General features: G+C 43.0%; 1 protein-coding gene and 1 long non-coding RNA gene across 11 annotated transcripts in view; one reads left to right on the top strand and one right to left on the bottom strand.

The window, feature by feature from the left end:
• Positions 1-288: 288 nt before the first annotated feature.
• Positions 289-4530, top strand: LOC146443896 (uncharacterized). Its single transcript, XR_014849356.1, has 2 exons — positions 289-509; positions 4255-4530. It is a non-coding gene; the product is annotated as an uncharacterized LOC146443896 (long non-coding RNA).
• Positions 4531-7517: 2987 nt separating this feature from the next.
• ABCC9 (ATP binding cassette subfamily C member 9) overlaps positions 7518-18557 on the bottom strand; it is a 70670-nt gene continuing 59630 nt past the window's right edge. For 7 of the 10 annotated variants that reach the window (XM_085049033.1, XM_085049035.1, XM_085049034.1 and 4 more), the window contains 8 exons: positions 16697-16817; positions 15775-15905; positions 15120-15198; positions 12740-12848; positions 12420-12523; positions 11544-11677; positions 11210-11272; positions 7518-9108 (listed from right to left, as the gene is read on the bottom strand). In XM_085049033.1, the coding sequence (XP_084905159.1) occupies positions 8971-9108; positions 11210-11272; positions 11544-11677; positions 12420-12523; positions 12740-12848; positions 15120-15198; positions 15775-15905; positions 16697-16817 (879 nt within the window). In that variant the 3' untranslated portion in view covers positions 7518-8970. Of the gene's footprint in view, positions 9109-9887; positions 10068-11209; positions 11273-11543; positions 11678-12419; positions 12524-12739; positions 12849-15119; positions 15199-15774; positions 15906-16696; positions 16818-18557 lie in introns of all 10 variants that reach the window. The other 3 variants (XM_085049037.1, XM_085049039.1, XM_085049041.1) reach the window with 1 other exon arrangement.

Here is an 18557-nt window from a genome sequence, read left to right as displayed (position 1 = left end):
GGACGCGGCCGGGCCGGGCGGAGCGGCCAGGGCGGAGCGGGGGGGCCGGGAGGAGCCGGGCAGGGGCTCGGGGTGGGCTGCGGGCTCGGGGTGGGATGCGGGCTCGGGGTGGGATGAGGGCTCGGGGTGGGATGAGGGCTCGGGGTGGGATGCGGGTTCGGGGTGGGATGCGGGCTCGGGGCGGGATGCGGGCTCGGGGCGGGATGCGGGTCTCGGGGTGGGATGCGGGTCTCGGGGTGGGATGCGGGCTCGGGATGAGGGCTCGGGGTGGGATGCGGGACTCGGGGTGGGGTGCGGGGCGGTGCGGGGCACGGGCGCACACGCTCCCTGCGCCGCGCAGTCCTTGCGGCCGATGGGTTGAGGGGCTTTAGGCAGGGTCCAGCCCACTGAACAGCGGAGCAAGGTGCCAACACTGCTGCTTTGGGCCATTTCGCTGGCTGTACGAAGCTGTGCTCCTGCTCACCTCCCCTGGCAAGCCAAGCGTTGTGCCTTCCCAGCTTTGCATGTGCGTAAGTGTTTGGGAGACCAAAGCCAGAATCTCATGACCTTTGCAGCTTTTGACAAACTTAATTACCTGTCTCTGCAAGAAAAGAAGGACGGACATTTCTTTTCACGGGTCATGGCTCTTGTTGAACAGCATGAGGCACGTTGTAATGTTCAGCTGGGCAATGGGCACTGGCAGATGGGGATTTGTATTTGGGATGGGTGTAGGAGGAATTATGCACAATCACAAACACACACACCCCACCTCCCCAGTGAAATCCCTGAAGTTCTTTCTCTTTCCCACTAGTTGGGGTTTACAGTTTTGGCCCTTGTGTTTAATGGAAACTTGCATTCTTGGAAATTGTGGCTTTTTCTTTTTTTTTTTTCTTTTTGGTCCTGAAGTCTTAAGATTTGTAATAGGAAGAATAAACAGTACATAACTTTGTAAGACTATCTAAAGTTAGATTTTAACAAAGCAAAGTGCAGAGATTGTGTCAGATTTAACTCCCCCATATCCAAGGAATGTGAGTGTGTGTGTATGGTAAGGAAGTTCCAAACTTTTCTGTGTATCAATCAAGTGAATTACCTGTAGGGTATAAAATTTATACAGAACAAAATACCTTACTCCTCTGTGTAAACCAGGGAAATGCTTGACAGGCCTGCTGCAATCAGGAAGATTTTAAGTGTATTCAGGCTTGGAAAAACTGAGAAGGCACATTTGACATGCAGTGTAATCCTCAGCTTGAAGATATCCACCCTGCTGGACACGTGCACGTGCTCAGCTTTAAATAGATGAGTGGTTCCTGGAAACTTCTCCAACACTGCCCTTTGCTAATAGCACATACCCCACAGCCAGAGGAGAGACAGACACAAAGCCCCAGTCATATTAGGCAATTAGCTAAATATTTGTGTGTGAAATTAACTTTAGGCAGATGGGAAGCTGAAAAATTAGCATCTAAGCCAAATACCTTTAGATTCTAACCAGACTCTGAGTGCAAATACATAAAGTCACATGGGTGGGTATCTGCAGGGTCAACCTTGTTGGTGTGTGGCACTTCAATGGGCAGGGCTTGGAGAGCTTGGGAAATTATCCTGCTGCAAGTGGGGTGGCAGAGACAGCTCTAGAGGGGCTGATTCATTTGTTTCATGCAGCCTCCAAAAGTGCATCTCACTTGGATGTAACTATTGGGAATAACTGGTTTAATACATATTAAAAAAAACCTTTTCCCTTTTCCTTTTTCCTTTTTCCTTATTCTTTTCCTCTGCCTTTCTCCCTTTTTTGCTTCTATGAAGTATTCTGTGCTAGGGCTAGAAACAAGATTGATGGTCCCCAGTAATGCTGCTAGGTGCAACTCAAAAAATAACTGTCTGGGAAGGGTATGGGACACTTCCCACCCCTCACTTCTTGATAAAATCCTAGAATTGTATGGCTTTGCTTCCGACACAAACTGACTCTTGCCACATGCCCAGCTGCACAGTTTCCCCTGAAGTTCTTGAAATCCACAGCTTTATAAGCAGGGACACAGAAAAATCAAGAAATGTTGCTTTATTTACTCAGAGCGTAACCCAAATTTGTGGCTTTTTTCAGCCTCATTTCCTTCTCACTCAGCCCCTTAGCTGCTGCTGTGCTCCTCACCCATCTCTGCTGGCACTGTGGCACAAAGTCAGGGTGTGGAATAGCAGCTCGTTTGGAAAAATGGGTCAAAACCATCTTTGAGGGCAGGTGTGAGCAAGGAGCAACATTCCTCAAGCTCCCCATGTGGAAGAGAAACTGCTGCCAGCACTGACACTGTCAGGAGTCCTCTGTGAGATTTCAGCCCCACGTGTTCCCCTCTAACCTAGTGGGTTAGTTTTTGTTAGGTTTTGTCCCCCTTAACCGGGCACCATGCAGAGGCTGGAATTTTTGTAGCCAGGATGGGAAGAGATCCATCAAACCACACAACTAGTCTTCACTCAGCCCCAGTGTGACTGCACAGAAGTTACTGATCCCTTCAGCCATCATCAGACATTGGAGGAAAAGTGCTCATAAATTCCCATCTTTTCCTCCCTGCCTGTTCAATACTGAAAGAAATGCCTTCCTCCTCACTTCTGCTGGCGATTAGTTCTGAGGAAGCCTGCTGGGCCATGACTACAGGGATGTGAATTTCAGGAGCTCCAGACATGATTCTGAGCACAGCATCCATTTCCCCAAGTTCCAGTGTAGGAACATGCTCTGGAGAGTGACAGCTACTAAAACCCTTCCCCTCTGACCTTTTAAATGCTTGCTTGGTTAACACATGCACACTTGAGTCTGAGATTTAAGTAATAGCTGGGAAAATCTCCTAAACCATCTCCCAACCCGTTTGGTAAGGAACACAGTGTCTGAGTGTTGTGAACACAGCCTTTTCAGGAAAAAAAATGATCAGAATTGATGGCAGTTTTAGGTCCAGTTTTGTTATGGCCCTCCATGTGTCTCCTTCTTGCTGTTTCATTCCCCTCCACCCCCAAGCATAACTGATATTATGGCAAATATCACTTTACAATTATGCCTATCTAAAAGAAAGGATTAAATAATGCCCCTAGACATGAATCTGAAATTTCCACATTATTGCTGTGTCCAGCCCTTTCAGAAAATCCTGCTTCATAGTAAGTTCTGTTTGAAATTCTAATCTTAGCTTAGAGATAGGATGACTTTGCAGGCGTCCAGAGATGTCATGCACTCGGAGTGAGGCTTCCACAGAGACACAAAGCTGATAAGCCATATTCGGATAGCGTGGGTGAACTCTTCCCTACATGAGCTGGCAGGACATCCATCAAACATGAAAGAGCAGAAACTGCAAACTAAGGGCATCTGTTACCCTGAAGCAGCTCTTTTCTCCCCCTTCCCCCTCCCAGCTTCATGCAAGAGCAGCAGGACAAAAATAGGTTTTATCATCAAAATACATGTAACTAGTGCCCCTCGTCCCGTTTAAGCTGCATAGTGAAATTTTTTCATTACATGTCCTTTCCTGGAGCAGGAGTTTATTCTCAGGCTCTGGCAAGGGTAACCCCAGTTTGAGATTGTTTCCTTGCCTCCCCATGCCATAATTTCTGTGAAATTATGTTTCTAGGTAGGTAATTCATGTTTATAGTAAGTGTCCATAGAGTGTGGTAGCCCTCAGGTACATCTCCTCTCTGGCTCACTGGCTTTTCCCTAATGACATTTTTTGACATTTTTTTCTCGCTAAATGATAACTCAAAGTGTCTAATCCCTGAATGTTTTCAAACATCTTCCACTGCAGTGTTGTTTGCCCAAGTCTTTCAGGAAGAATTTCTTCATGGGAAGGGGCTGCCCAGGGTGGGGATGGAATCCACAGCCCTGGAGAGGTCCAAGAGGATGTGGCACTCAGTGCTCTGGGCTGGTTGTCAAGATGGTCATCAGTCAAAGGCTGGACTTGATTTTGGAGACCTTTTCCAACCTAAATGATTCTGTGAATCTTCCATGGCATGGTTTGGACTTGTTTTGGGCAGCACCCTCCCACCCAGTACCCAGGAATGGCTTGGGTGCAGGGTGCTCCAGGCATAGATTGTTCTAAACATGCAGGGTGGACAAGGCAACCTTATTTTGCAGTGCTCTCACAGGTGGGCTCTTTCACTTACCCCACTGTATTTGGCTCTGTAGGTAAAGCCTGAAAGGAATACATAAAGCTGCTCCTGGTGGCAAAGTGCTGGAGGCAGCAAAAACCCACAAAAGTTCTGGCTGGCTTCAGCCTAAGATTAGAATAATAGAATTTTGTCTTCTTTTCTGGGAAGCTAGGAACTGGCTCAGGGAGATGCCATGTCTCCCCTGAAGGTCACATCACAGAATAACTGGCAACTCCAAGCCATCAAATCTCGGATGCTGTGGTGAGACCTGAAGAACTAGATGGGCCCCAAGCCTGGATGATTCAGCCATGAAAATCTGCAGTACTCAGAGATTCTTAGGCTCTCACCTTCCTGCCTCTGACAGAGAAGTCTAATGGTCATATTGTTGGAAGAGTAATGTGGATGGTAGAATAAAAATAAATAAAACCATAAAATATGAAAGAATATGCTGCCCTGGGGAGCCTGTAGCTGTGATCCTGAAGGGTGGTGGTTCTGGACCATGTCATTTACACGAAGCTGCATTAGTTCCTTAGCTACATGGTTAAATATTTTACTGCACGTTGAAGTGATATTTATGGATCTAGCCTGAAAATCCTGAAGTAAATTAAAGGGAAAGTTAGGAAATGTCATGGGAATAGCTATGAGGAACAGTTCTGGGCAGTCCTAGCTGAGACTGTTCGTTACTTAGTTATACCTTTAATCCAAGGGTTGTATAACCATGTAATGTATTTATATATAAAGCAGACTAGCATACATACATGGGAATGAATGCACTGGGCACTGAAATGTGCAGTGTGGTGTCGTGGGCTGGATGCTGCATTATTATATAACAGCTCACGGGGGGAAAATCTCTGTGTTCCATGAAAATGAAAGGAGGCATCTTGTACATGATGAATGACAATTACAGCTAATAGAAACCAATTAAAAATATATTCTAAATAACTGCTTGTTTATAGTGTTCAGAATGTGATTATTATATTAGAGAAATGAGCAGCTCCTGCCAGGAATGCGTTACGTTTGCATGGGTAGTATCTAGCAGCAGACAAATGCTATCAATAGTGAATAGTTAATAGTAACTGTAGTAAATAGATTTTCTAAAAATCTCTCTTCTCTTGATAGATTACCCTTGGAAGCTTCTTGGCTTCATTCAAGCCAATACTTTAAGCTGTCCTGCCAAAACAGCATCAACAAGTTGCTAATTTGTATGAATCAGAGAAGTTCAGTCTCACAACAATTTTTTGATAATTTGAAAACCTGATAGTCTTTCCCCACAGTTCTGCCCATAGGTCTATTTTAGTTGAGAATAAACAGAGCAGTAAAAGACCAATGTGGAAATTATTTGGATATTTGCATGGCAATGAACAATTTGATTTACAGTTTTGTTTTCAGGCTTTTCTTAGTACTCTCTTAGTTTTGCCTCTGAAAGGGTTTATTTCTGAAGAAACTAAAGAGTTCTTCACATGCCATCATGGAATTAGTATCAGAGAATTTGCATAATATTTTTCGATTTTAAATAAGGCTTTCAAAAGATGCTACTTGAGGATGCAAATATGCTGAGTTAATTCTTGCTTTTAATCACATTTAATGGGAGAATCATTGCTCCAGAGAGGTTTTTACAAGTGGCTCTGTGGTTTCACCGGATATTTGAGAGCTGATTTCCACTGGCAGTATCACACTGGGGACACAGGGTTGTAGTGCTGCCAAGGGGAACATACTCCAACTTCTGACATTTGATAATGGAAACATGACAATGAAAACATGGCCCCTGTCCATAGCTTTTTTTATAAAGGCAGCTATAGACTCAAGTGCATTGTATCTCCATTTATTTCTTTGATAAAATACCTACAAAGCTTGAGTAGAATGCTCATGTGAGGTTTCCTTCAGCTTCTCATAACACATTAACAAAATTGTCTGTGAGTGTATCAACATCTGTTGACAATAAAGCACCACAGCCCATTGCTTCAGGAAGCAAAAAGAACACAGTTAATTAAATAAAACTATTTCTATTTATAGAAGGAATTTTTACTGCTTGACCACATTCAAAATCGTATTTCTATTTTAAGAAAACATAATTCAATACGATCACTTTTTGCAGAGGTTTTACATAACAATGAGATGCAAACTTCTTTGGGCTCTGTTCATGCTGGTAGTAACTGAATTCCACAGAGGTGTATGAATTTATGGCAGAGGTGTTCTGCTAGCTTACACAAACCTAAGAGGGTTGTCCGAGTGCTTGAGAAGCTTTGGAGAAGATATTCTTTCAGCTGCAAAACCAATCTGTGACTCTAAGATTGGCAACAAGGGGCCTTACTCCTTCTACTTTGCTGTTTCTGTCAGAGAAACAGTTAACAGAAAAAGGAATGCAGATGGAATGAGAAATATTATTTAGGCCCTATCACAGAGATGTCTTTCCTCTGTCCATAGTTAAAAGAAATTTACTCATAGCCAATGTTCATGATCAAAGCTCCTTTGAGACAGGAAGAACTTCCTAGTTCTGGAGCATAATATCACAATAATGAAAGCTTGCTTAGTTTAATGCTTAGAAAAACAAACCAAGCCCAAAACATGATGCCACTAGGGTAAGTGTCCCCCTGAAGAGCAGGAGGGACAGAAAGACAGGGGAAAAGCAGAGTGATGTAGATCCGTGTGAGAGAAGAAAGGGGGCAGAGGGGATGGAGCTAAGCTGGGACGGAGTGGGAGGGCACAGGCAGAATCAGGAGCATTCAGAGACACAAGCAGGAGCTCCAAAGTGATGTGAAACAATGAGATGGTGAAGAAAAAAGAGCAAGGAGGCTGTGGAAGAGAGGAAGGGCTGACAAGCAGAAGAGGCAGTGCGACAAGAGTCAAAGAAGCAAAATCCCCAGGCTGATGTTTCCCTTACTGTGCACATGCCACAGCCTAAGGAAACTGCTCCCAAACAGGACACACTTCAGACCTTTACCTGAAATCAAAAGAAATTTGTTTCAAAGATTTCATCCATCCTGCACCCTCCTCAGTAACAAAACCGTCATGCAACTGTTGGCAACATCCTCCTCCTACAGAGGAAAACACAAAACAGTTCAGCCTAAGCCCTTGGTGAGTCTATACCATCATAAGGACAGGATTGCATCAGCATTAAAGATACACAGATCAACAAAGCTTTTTGTATTTCATCTTTATACCGAATCTGACAGCAGTGAATCCAATTAGCTTTTCCCTGAAGACAATGAAATGAAATCAAGAATGATTCTGGCCTTTTGGCCTTTTGGCCATGAAATTTGGGTAACAATAGGCACTTTTGCTGGAGACATCTGCTTTTTTAAAATGTATTTTATTTGTATGACAAAGATGAGCACAGGAAATTGATCCAGAAAAGAACAAAAATTTTTCACAGCAGTAGACAGGGAAATCACAGCAGTACCTCCCCTCACAAAATGTTCCAGACTGAGCTCTTTTGTTTAGTTGTGTCACACAGCTTTTATTTCCAATAATTCAGAGAAAATAAAAATCTCCAAACATCAAGAAGAAAGATAAACCACTGTATCATTTTTACACTGCGAGACTAAACGTTATCCCAATTTTAAGTCCTACAACATCTCCGGAATTAATTGCATTTTTGGGGGGACTGGAGGGGGGCAAATACTGTGCCTTGTGTTATTTTAACGACACTAAAAATAGGCTTAAGTGCACTTCGTGGTCTTCCTGAATCTTGTAGCCATAGGTGAATAAGAATCACCTTGAATATTACCAGTCAAGCTGATGGCTCAAGCTGTGCCTTTGAAAATATGTCTGTGAAGCTCCTTCTGGGTGTTCACTGTCCATGGGTCGGGATCTAACCATGGGTGAAAGTCATGTGCAGGCAACCTTTCCAAAGCTGCCTGATGTAAATATGTGTCTAACTTCACCTACATCCTTGAAGCTACAGCAATAATTTGAAAATCACACCTCCTTGCACTAGATCTGTTTTAGAGGTAGGCCACCAATGTGTAAAGGAAAATAAAGGTTGTCCCCAAATATAACTTGAAGGACTAAAGACATACAAAACAGTTAGTGATTGGCTAATTACATGCCATTTTCAGCAGAATATTTTAGTGGACATGATTAAAAGATCGGCTAATATCAAGTTTATAAATTCAGATCAACTTTAATACAAAGTCTTGAGGTACTGTACAAAATTCCTCTATGAGCTTTTCAAAGCATGCATAATCATAGGATGATTTGAATCTCTAATGAAAGTCGGAAGAATGAATATGGATTTAGGAACTGACTGTAGGAATAAACCATCATTGCACTGACAATAGTTCTGTCACAACTGAAGTGTGCTTACTAAAGTGAAGGACAGGAAGAACTTCCTTATTCCTGATGAAATTCCTTTCCCTCATTCACTGCCCCTCCGCTACAACTTGGAGAGCAAAGTTTATGCCTTTGGAATGCAGCAGATTGCCCCAAGCATTATAGGCTTGGATTTTTTTCCTAATTTTTTCCCTCTGGGGACAGAATGCATCTGGGGAACCTCTTGCTTCCCTGACAAACTGCACGATTTGATCGCTGGTTCCAGCACAACATATGCAGTTTATAAGATCAGTGCATTCTTTTGCTCTCTTTAAACGAAAATAAAGTCAATAAAACGTCTAAGGAAAATGCCAAATTCCCAGGAAGTAGAAACTTCTCCCTCCATGTGTGCATGTGTGTGTGTGTGAAGTTTAATTGCTTTGAATAAAGTGACATTTTTATTGCTTCAAGGCATACATGTATTGCAATAGGCTTTATTATTTTGGAAGATGGAAGTGTGAAGAAAGAAGCCCTAAAAAACAACCCCCCCCCAAAAAAAAAAAGTGATGTTACACCGATTAGAAAATATTTGCATTTCATTTGTTTAAAAAGAAGGCGTTAAAATGTGGTTCTTCACATGTCAGCCCGGACAAAGGAAGCGAAGATGCCATCCTCCTGGGAAAGCAGGTTCTCAGGAGTGTCATATTCCAGGATGTTCCCTCGCTTCATGACGATGACCAGGTCTGCAGTGAGGATGGTGTGAACCCGGTGCTGCCACAAGGGAAAGCAAACAGGGGTTTTCATGTGGATAACTCCTGCTGTAAGTCACTAAATGGCCTCTTGCAAGGTTCACCCGGACAGGGAAAGGCTGTCCTTGTTTACAGCAATATTTGAAATAGGTTCCTGTTGTTTATCTTTAGCCTGAGGAGATCTTCAATTACTTTACAGCCTCTGCCACCAAGCCTGAAAATACTTAAGCATGAACTTCACTTTTTGCCATTATAGACAGCACAGCTGTTGGAATAAATCCCTATGGCCCCACTGAAACACACCTTCCCCTGTAGGAAATATGAATGAGAAACATCCTGCACTGTCAGGTGGCTTAGCATCCTGCTGTACTCCTTGCTCTCTGCACCCCAACAGTCTGCTCTCCATCTATCTCAGGGCATTCCTGGGTTCTTCCCTTCTGTAAATCCCTCAGAGATCTAATTTGATTGTGCTCCAGGCAACAGTTTAATCCTATAGGCAAGAGGCTTGAAACCACTTGAATTTCAAGGCCATATGAATACAGCCAGTCAGGTATAGATGGAATGAGGTCTTAAAAGTGTGGTAGGCTTCACAGGCTGAAAGTCAGAGATCTCTTCATGGGTTGGATTCCTTTGACATGGCTGTTTCAATGTCTAAGCTTTAGGTATGATCAGCATAAATAGTCATGAAATCAAACAACCCCAGGAGCCACACAATAAACACTTTCTTGCACTGTGCACTCAGAAGCTGTGCAGTAGAAAGGAAGCAGAGGGGAAGGAAACTAAAGAGGTAAAAATAGCTACCAAGGAGCCAGAAGTCTTGTGAACAGGGTGGACTGAGAGAGTCTACTTGTGAGTCTTCACCAAAGTGGTGAACAGGCCGTCCTCTTTGAGGAGTAAGTTTGAGGCAGTGTCACATTCAATTAGAAAGCCCTCAGAAAGGACTAAGACAAGATTGGCATCCAAGATTTGAGATACACGATGCTGGAAAAAAGAACAGAGAAACAGGTGGGTGAAGGAAGGATCAGCTGGGGATGAGGAGAGGAAGGAATGAAGCAGCTCCATGAGGAAAGCTATGTATTAACATGTGCTATTCTGCTTGGGGTGCTGACTTTGGAGAGGCAAAGACAGGAAAGTGAGATTCCAGCCAGGAGGACAATACAGCATGTAACTGAAGGACAACAATCTCACCACCAGGATCTTCAGCATTTACACAGCCGAGAACCTTGAAGCACATTGTAAATGAGCTGGCCTAAGTGGTTTGCCTGACCCCAACTACTCACTGACTCACTGACAGGCTTGAAACCAGAGTCCAGGCAGCCTGACTCTAATCTCTAACCACAGGACTGGATTCTAGGCAATGCAAATGCAACAGCTGTTGAAACACATATTCATCTCCTGGAGAAAACCTCTCTTTGTTGACTAATGCTGCTGTCACAAGGTGGAAATATTTTAAATGGTACCCACCATGTGTTGGTGCGTGTGTATGTGTGGACATGCATGGATATATGGAACTTTTGGGCACTAGAAATGGCAGGAACATGGGAAAGAATATCATAAACCCCTAGTTGAAAAGATATTAGTTATGGGCGGTAATTCCCATTGATTCCAGCTTTTCAAACCTTTATCTTAAACCCAGATTTTTATTCCGAAAGACAGAAAAGATAACCCAACTTGAGAAACCAGATCAAAAATATTTTGAAATTTCAGCTCATAAATTTGTGCCATGATTGTAGGCACTACAAATGCACAGCCTTCAAAGGCAAAATTCAGACCTAGACTTTGATGCAACTTTCCATGATGGTTCAACCCATGTATTTGAATTAAATTTTTTAGTGAAAATTACTTCAAATTTCGTTGGAGACAGTGCAGATGCTGAAGTTCCCTGTAAAGCCTTTGTTCAGATCCAAGTGTTTTAGTTTGGCCCTCTTGATTGCAAGAGAGCATTTACTGCAAAATTTCAGGTGCGTCTGACTTGTTCTGGTATCTGGGAATATTCTGACCTGATGGTTTAGTTTATTTTCTGATGTTTTTAGTTTTCTATAGTGGTGTTTAACTGGTGAAGGGCAAGATTATCTGCCTGAGGAAAGAGGGAAAAAATAGCTTTTTCTAGCATCAATACTTACCGCTATTGTTACAACAGTGCGGTCGGCGAAGGCAGTCATGACAACCTTCTGCAAGATGTTTTCCTGTCAAGGGAAAAGACTCACTCCAGTTACTTCATCCTGTTACATTCTAATTCACATGTTTTCAAGCCTGTTCCACACTAGCTCTTTCCCAGCAGTGAAATATCACACCTGTGAAAGCAGGGGGGATCTTTAAAGCATTTTGTTTTATCTTGAGATATACAAAAACACTGCCAGCTTTTTCTGCTGCAGAGATCTTGTGCCTCCATGGCTTGCACACAGGGAAGATGCCTTTCTCCTGGTAGATGCATAATTAGCTAATTGCTGTACTCACTGTGGCCATGTCAATAGATGCTGTGGCCTCGTCCATGATGAGGATGCTGCTCTTGCGGACAAAGGCTCGGGCCAGACAGAAGAGCTGCCTTTGCCCTACACTGAAGTTCTCCCCTCCTTCTGTGACCATGGCATCTGTAACAAAACCAGTTCCTCTGAATGCAGCACCCTTGAAATGCTGCCCCTGAGAGCTCTCTGTTTGTGAGCTGTTCCAGGGCCAAGCAAAATAAATCCCCATTAAAGCCATTAACCATAAAAGATTATGGTTAGACTGACCAGTAGAATGGAGTGATACCAAGAAAATTGAGCACAGCTTCTTGGGAAAGGAGAAATATGTCACTGAACAAGCAGTTGGCACAAATTTTTAGTAATATCTTAGTAATATGAAATATGCTTAAGATGGAAATAAATATGTGAGTTTCCTTCATGAATCGGATCTGAAATGGTAAGAAAAATGCTCTGTTGGTGTTCTAGACAAGAGCTACAGCTCTGCTGGCAGAGCTATGTTCTGCTAAAGGAGGTAAAATTGTTCTTTTTTCTCCTTGCTAATTATACCACTGTGATCACAGAGTCGTAGGATATTCTGAGTTGGAAGGATCATCAAAGTCCTGCACAGGACAGTCCCAAGAATCACACCATGCTGCAGAAGTGTTGCAGGATTTTTCCACAGTGCATGGGAAACCAGATGATTCTTCAGCTTTTCAAGAAGAATATTCTCTCTAGCATGAAGGGAGAATCTTCATTAAATGCCTGTCAACTCCTACATGAGGGTCCAGAGTGTCAGAGGGGATGGATCAGTTCATCTGTGTGCATTCCCTTGCCCGCATGATCCCATTATTGGCCCATGATCCCAGAGATCAGACATAATCAGACATACCAAGGCCTCCCGGCAATGACTTGACCATGTTCTTCAACTGAGCAATCTCCAGAGCTTCCCAGAGTCTGTCATCAGTGCACTTGCATTCTGGATCCAAATTAAAGCTGCAGAAAAAACAATAATAGGACCCTTCAGGTCTGCTGCTAATTAACACTCTGGCATTGCGAGTGTCCCTTGGGACGTCCCTTGGGCAGGCTGTGCAGAGAGACTGGACTGAGCTAGGAAGGTTCCTTGCCTTTTCCATCCTCTCCTGTCCCACAGCTCCCATCACAGGCAGGCTGTGCTGTGCTGCCTGCCACCCCCTGATGGCAAACACCTACCGGATGGAGCCGCTGAACAGGATGGGGTCCTGCAGAATGATGGAGAGCCGCGACCGCAGCGTGTGCAGAGGCAGTTTGCTGATGTCGATCCCGTCGATCACTATCCTCCCTGTGTCAAAGGTGCAGAACATGTGAGGAAATAGCACAAAGCACATGATCCACAGGTAGCAGGCCCTCTGGGAAAGTTTCCAGAGGATGGGACAGCGTGTCTGTGAGCTCTCAGCACTGTCACACAAGGGGAAGGTGAACATATCTAATCACACAAGTCAGGGATGTCCCAGCCTATCAGTGACACTGCCACCTCGCTCTTTCCCTTTTTCTTTCCCCCACCTGCCTTTAAGGGAAATACATGGCTTTCCTGCTATGTGATTAATGATAGCAGCAGCAGGATGATTTCTTTTTTGTCAATTACAGCCAAACAGAGCAAGAACAAGAGCAACTTATGTTGCTGTGCCTTTCTTTGCTCCCCTTGAATTTAACAGTTGCAGAAGATACTTCCTTTGAGACGGTGCACAATTTCTTTTGCATAATATATGTATATATCTGCAATCCATTCATCAGGAGCCAAAACAATCCTTCCAGCTCCAGGAGGAGTGGGGTAACATAACTTTGTCACAAGGGGCAGATCAGGAAAACAAAAAGTATGTCCTGCTCCAAGGCATTTTAATTCCAGTCACCTGCAGTTCAGTTTCATTTGAGTGTGTGGTGTGAATTACCCACTTATCATGATACTGTAAGTAGTTCTGTGTGACCCCATTCCAATGGAAGATTTCATCCCCACCCAGCTGGACTTCTTTTATTGTTGTAATTTTATGCTTTTATTATATGGCCAGAAGAATCAAGATTTTATCTGTATGGTGCAAAGTCCAATTGCATTCAGACTTCAAGAAAGTCCAAATCAGATTACAGGACTTCTGTATGAGACATTGGTGATTGCATAAATTTAAGCAATTCCTTTCCTTCACAAACGAGGACATTAGAGTGGGTTAGCAGAAGATGAGGTGGAATAAAGAGAGAAAAATTAATATGGCGTGTCTGGGAAATAGGGAAATGCATATTTGATAAAAGCCAGGGTGCCCAAGGAAAAGAAAAGAGATGAGAAGACCTAACGGAAAAAGTAAATTTGAGAGGAGCTGGGAAACTGGGAAAGGAGTGAGGGTTGGTCAGGCAAGACACAAGAGAAATGAGAGATTGTTTGAACAGAGGGCAAGAGGAGGGAAACACTAAAGAACAAAGATGGAAAAGTAGGGAAATAAACTGGGGCAGATGCAAATTTAAGGAGATAACAAAGACCTAAGGAACAACATGAATGAAATCTTGGCTCTAGTAAAGTTACTCGAAATCTCATTATGTAACTTTTACTAGAGTCAGGACCCCACCCAGAACTGGACCAGCACAGAGGCCAATTATGGGTCTAGCTGGGAGAGGGATGTGCACAAAGGATAAACAAAGCTTGATTAGAAAACGCTTAGACATTCCCATTGGGAAAAATCAGGCTTACAGAAGAAGCAGACAGAGAAAATACACAGAAAGAAGACTTAAGTAGAAGGAAACTTCAAGCTGGCCATAAGGATAGTAATTATTTCTTTGCAATATTTATATATCCAGGAATCCTGGCCATTTATCAGAAGCCTGTGACCATAGACACATACAGGCACAGAACCACAACAGAAGCAAGTATTAGCTGCATCAGATTCACTTCTCCTCCCACATCCTACTGGGCTTTGTCTGGCATGCTTTCCATGCACAATGGCTACATTGGAAGTGTGGAGAACTTTGAAACAAAAAGATGACTTCCCAGTGGCTTTCTGTATTCCTGCAACAGCACACATGCATCTGGATTATAAATGGTGAAAAGCAGTTCATGCCAATCAGCTGCAACAGTGAAATGCTGCAGGAGTGAAAATATAGCAACATTTTTCCAACCCTTGACTCAGATTCTGATGCAGTTGTGGGAAAGCACAATAAAATTTGAAAAAAAAATCAAGGGAATGGACTTGTTGCATTCCAGTTTCTACTCTGCTAATATTTTGACAGCTATAATAAGTTAATGCAGTTATTCTTTAGGGAGACATTTAGATACTCCAGAGAGTTACATATTTTTTGTACTATCTAAAGAATTGCATATTGTTTTGTTAGAGCATATGTAATTTTTTTTTTTTATTAGAAATACAATCTCTTCACAACATTTCCTGGAAGAACCAAGTGCTACTCACAATAGGACACTCTGTACATTGAAGGATCGGGCATAAAAATTCTAATCAAATATCTTCTGAGCCAGAGAACCAGGCTATAAACTATCAAAAAGCCTCCTTGCTTCTTCTGAGGAAATAAGGGGGTAGCAGGGGAAGAGTGACAACATATTCCAGTGAAAACTGACCATCAAAAATGTCCACCATTCTGAAGAATGCCAAGGACAGGGATGACTTCCCGCTGCCAGTGCGACCACAGATCCCAACCTGCAAAAAAAAGGAGGATGTCACTGACTCACAGAGGGAAGCTGTAAATCACACCTGCAGTTCTTTTAGGAAAGCTGGACTGGATTGTGCTAGGGATTAGTAAAAAAGTCCTTCCCAATGGCCTGTGGCACACCAGGGAAAACAGAAAACAGCACAATGAGCACACTTCCCTTTTCTGCCCCTACACATCCCAAAGACTTGTCCCAGGAACATTTCAGCATTCTGACCTGGATGCCAATGACACTGTGTGCTGAAATATGAGATACTCTTGTGTTTTTACACAGTTCCAGTCTGGTGTCCATCTAATTTTTCTGCCACCTAGGCTCACTCTTATGCAAGGAAGATGGACTTGGAAAGAAATGGGACTCGCAGAAGGAAAACTGATCCCAGTCAAGAATAAGTTCTTCTCAGTGTAAGTTCCTGTTCTGCACTTAGGGACCTCAGAGAGGATTGTAAATGTATATATCTTCCACCACCAATTGTTATTCTTGCTCTCCTGCCAGTTTAGAAAGGAAAGCACAGTAGGGAGGGATCTGCACCACAGTGAGGGTGATGCACAATTGCTTGACATGGTACCTTTTGTCCTGGCTTGATGTAGGCCTTCACGTGCTTCAGAACAGGCTTCAGGTTGTTTTCATACCGAACACACAAATTTTCAATCTTGATTTCCCCTTCCTGGGGCCAGTCTTTGGGGACTTGAGAGGGATCTGAAATAGTTACAGAAAAACAAACTGAAATGACTGCTGCTGACTGTCACCCTTTATGACAGTCCCCTTTCCCCTCTCTCCTCCCTGGGCAGTGCTGGCATGGCCTTGGGGCAGTGACCTGCACAGGGAGGGAGGAAGGAACTTGTTACTGCCACACATAGTGAGCTGCTGACATTATCACAGCTCTTACTTCATCCTGATGTGCAAATCTGCAGCTGGTTTTGTCTCTGGACTAAGGAGCACTAAGGAGCCTGGCTCTCCAGGGAACCTCATTGGCCTGTGAGCCTTTTCTTGCACTTCAACCACTTCTAAAATATCAGTCAAAGCCAATTTGAAGCGTGTGGAGCACAAATTCCAATGTGCAGTTCAGAGAAGAGTTGCTGAGGTGATTGCCAGCATGGCCCTATCCTGTAGTCCTCATTTGCTACAAATATCAGAGATTTTGAAGCATGTGACTGATGGTGCATTTCTAATTTTTATCTTTATTTTTGTTTTCTAAGTGGTTCACATGGATGTTTTGCTCTTCTCATCTATAACTGTGGCATTTGCTGATTGTACTACAGGGTCCTGCTCTGTCTCCCTGGAATTTGATAGGATTTTTTTTTCAGGTTGACAAACATGAGCAACATATTTCATAGCTGCTTTTATCTATCCTTGACATTCACACCAGTGGCACTTCCTACACCTCAATCAGAACAAATTTGGGCCAGAGAGGTGTGTACATTTTGCAGACCAAATGTACCATTCTTTCACCTCACCATACAAGCCCCAGAAAGATTAGAGTGCAATACCCAAGTAGCCTTCGTAGTTCTCCGACTCCATGTTCAGGAAGCTGTGCACTTTTTTTACTGCACCCATCTGCACCTCCAGATCAGCCAGATTCCTCACTACCCAGTTCAGATAGTTGGTTATCTGCATCACAAAATGAAAACAAGGACAGGGTTCAGCCTTCTTTCTGTTCACCTACCCGTTTGCAATCAAAGGTTGGACACATTTATGAAAATCCTTGGCCTGGCTCAGCGCAACAGATCTCTTTTTAACGTTACAGCAGTTCAAGACTCAGTGCAACAGCATCAAAACCAAAAGAGGCCACTCCTACTCCAACACAATCAGCCCTAAGACAGTAATTTAGTGCTTGACATTCTCAACCTTGTTTTTTGAAGGAGAAGTAGGGAAAAGTTGTACCTAAATTCTGACTGATTGAGGGAATCTCTTGTTCCCAGCATCTAATAATCAGCACTGAAAGGTGTCTTCTTTAAGCACACAAACACAGAGAAGAATCGAAATTGGATGTGCTGTTCAGAAATACTTTCTATTATATATACTCCCATCTTTTAAAGACTGCAGCTGAAGATTAAGAAAGTTCACTATTTCCAAATATATTGAAAAGATTTGATGATCATTTCATTTGTTTCTGCCAGTGATTAATTCTGATTAATTCTGATTATTTAGATAATTAATTTCTCTCTGTGGAAAATGTGAGAAGGTTTTAGCATAGAAATACATGAGGAAAAGAATGTGCTATCAGTTCAGCAGTATTTCCTTCCTGATTTTGTTCTCATCTGTAAAGAAAAGGATTGGATCAATAGTAAAAGTATTACTTTTAGTAAATAATACAATATTCAGTAGCTTAGACAAACTCTTTTCTAGGGAGGACTTATTGTTTGAGGCTGAAAATTGTAAATCTATTTCCTAAGTCTTTAGATGTTTATATGTTAAAGAAAAACTGATCATATTAGGGACGGTTGAGTGTCAAGAACATTTAAAAATTGAGATACTTTATGTACCTGAACAAAGGTTTAAAACTTAACACAATAAAAACCCCCTCTACACAAACATATTCAGAGAAAGTCTTTGCCATTTTGGTGGGTGCCAAATAAGCACTTTATTATGAATAAATCACCCAGTCTCACTTCTTTTCCTGTAACTTAATACTGATGCAATAGGCAAACAGTAAATAATTTTCACAGAGACTCAGCAGAAGTTGTTCATCAGAGTTATTGTGGGGCAGGAGAGAGACAGGTGATCACTCAGGGGCTACAGCTCTTCTTCCCCTGCTGTGCCACACTTCATTCAGAACGTGCCTGTTTTACACTAACTGTTTGCAAGCACAGGCTAAAAACAAAGAAGCCAAAGATGATGCAGACATCCCGGCGCTTCCAGACCTCTGCTAATGAAGCAGCATGACCAGGAATGTTTTCAGAGCAAAGCTGATGCCCTGGGACTGATTCTCAGTTGTTGACAGATTCTCACACTGCTGCAACAGCAGCACAGAGGGGATCTAAGGCCACCCTAAGGCAGCTGCTGAGGACTTTCTGTTGTAGCCACAAGCTCACCAGCATTTATGTGCAAAGCCAGGTCTCAGGGTTAGACACACACCTTTATCCCTCCTTCACAGCAGTGCTTCAAAGCAGCCAGTTTTTTGCTGCTCCAGCCATAGTTTCAAACGCTCTTCCTGCCACTATCATCACCCTGCTTTTGTCCCCACTCCCGTGGTTAATCCAGGAATATTTTGTCCCCACTCCCGTGGTTAATTCAGGAATATTTCTACTCTCTGTGGTGATTGTCATTCACTCAGTGCTCACAATGAACTCTCAGCCTCTCTTGCAGCCAGGTACACTAAAATACTGTTACTCATCCTCGCTGCTAATG

Source organism: Lichenostomus cassidix, chromosome 1Aa, assembly GCF_008360975.1.
Source record: "Lichenostomus cassidix isolate B80296 chromosome 1Aa, HeHo_3.0, whole genome shotgun sequence".
NCBI lineage: Eukaryota > Metazoa > Chordata > Aves > Passeriformes > Meliphagidae > Lichenostomus > Lichenostomus cassidix.
This window is presented reverse-complemented; position numbering and strand designations above follow the sequence as displayed.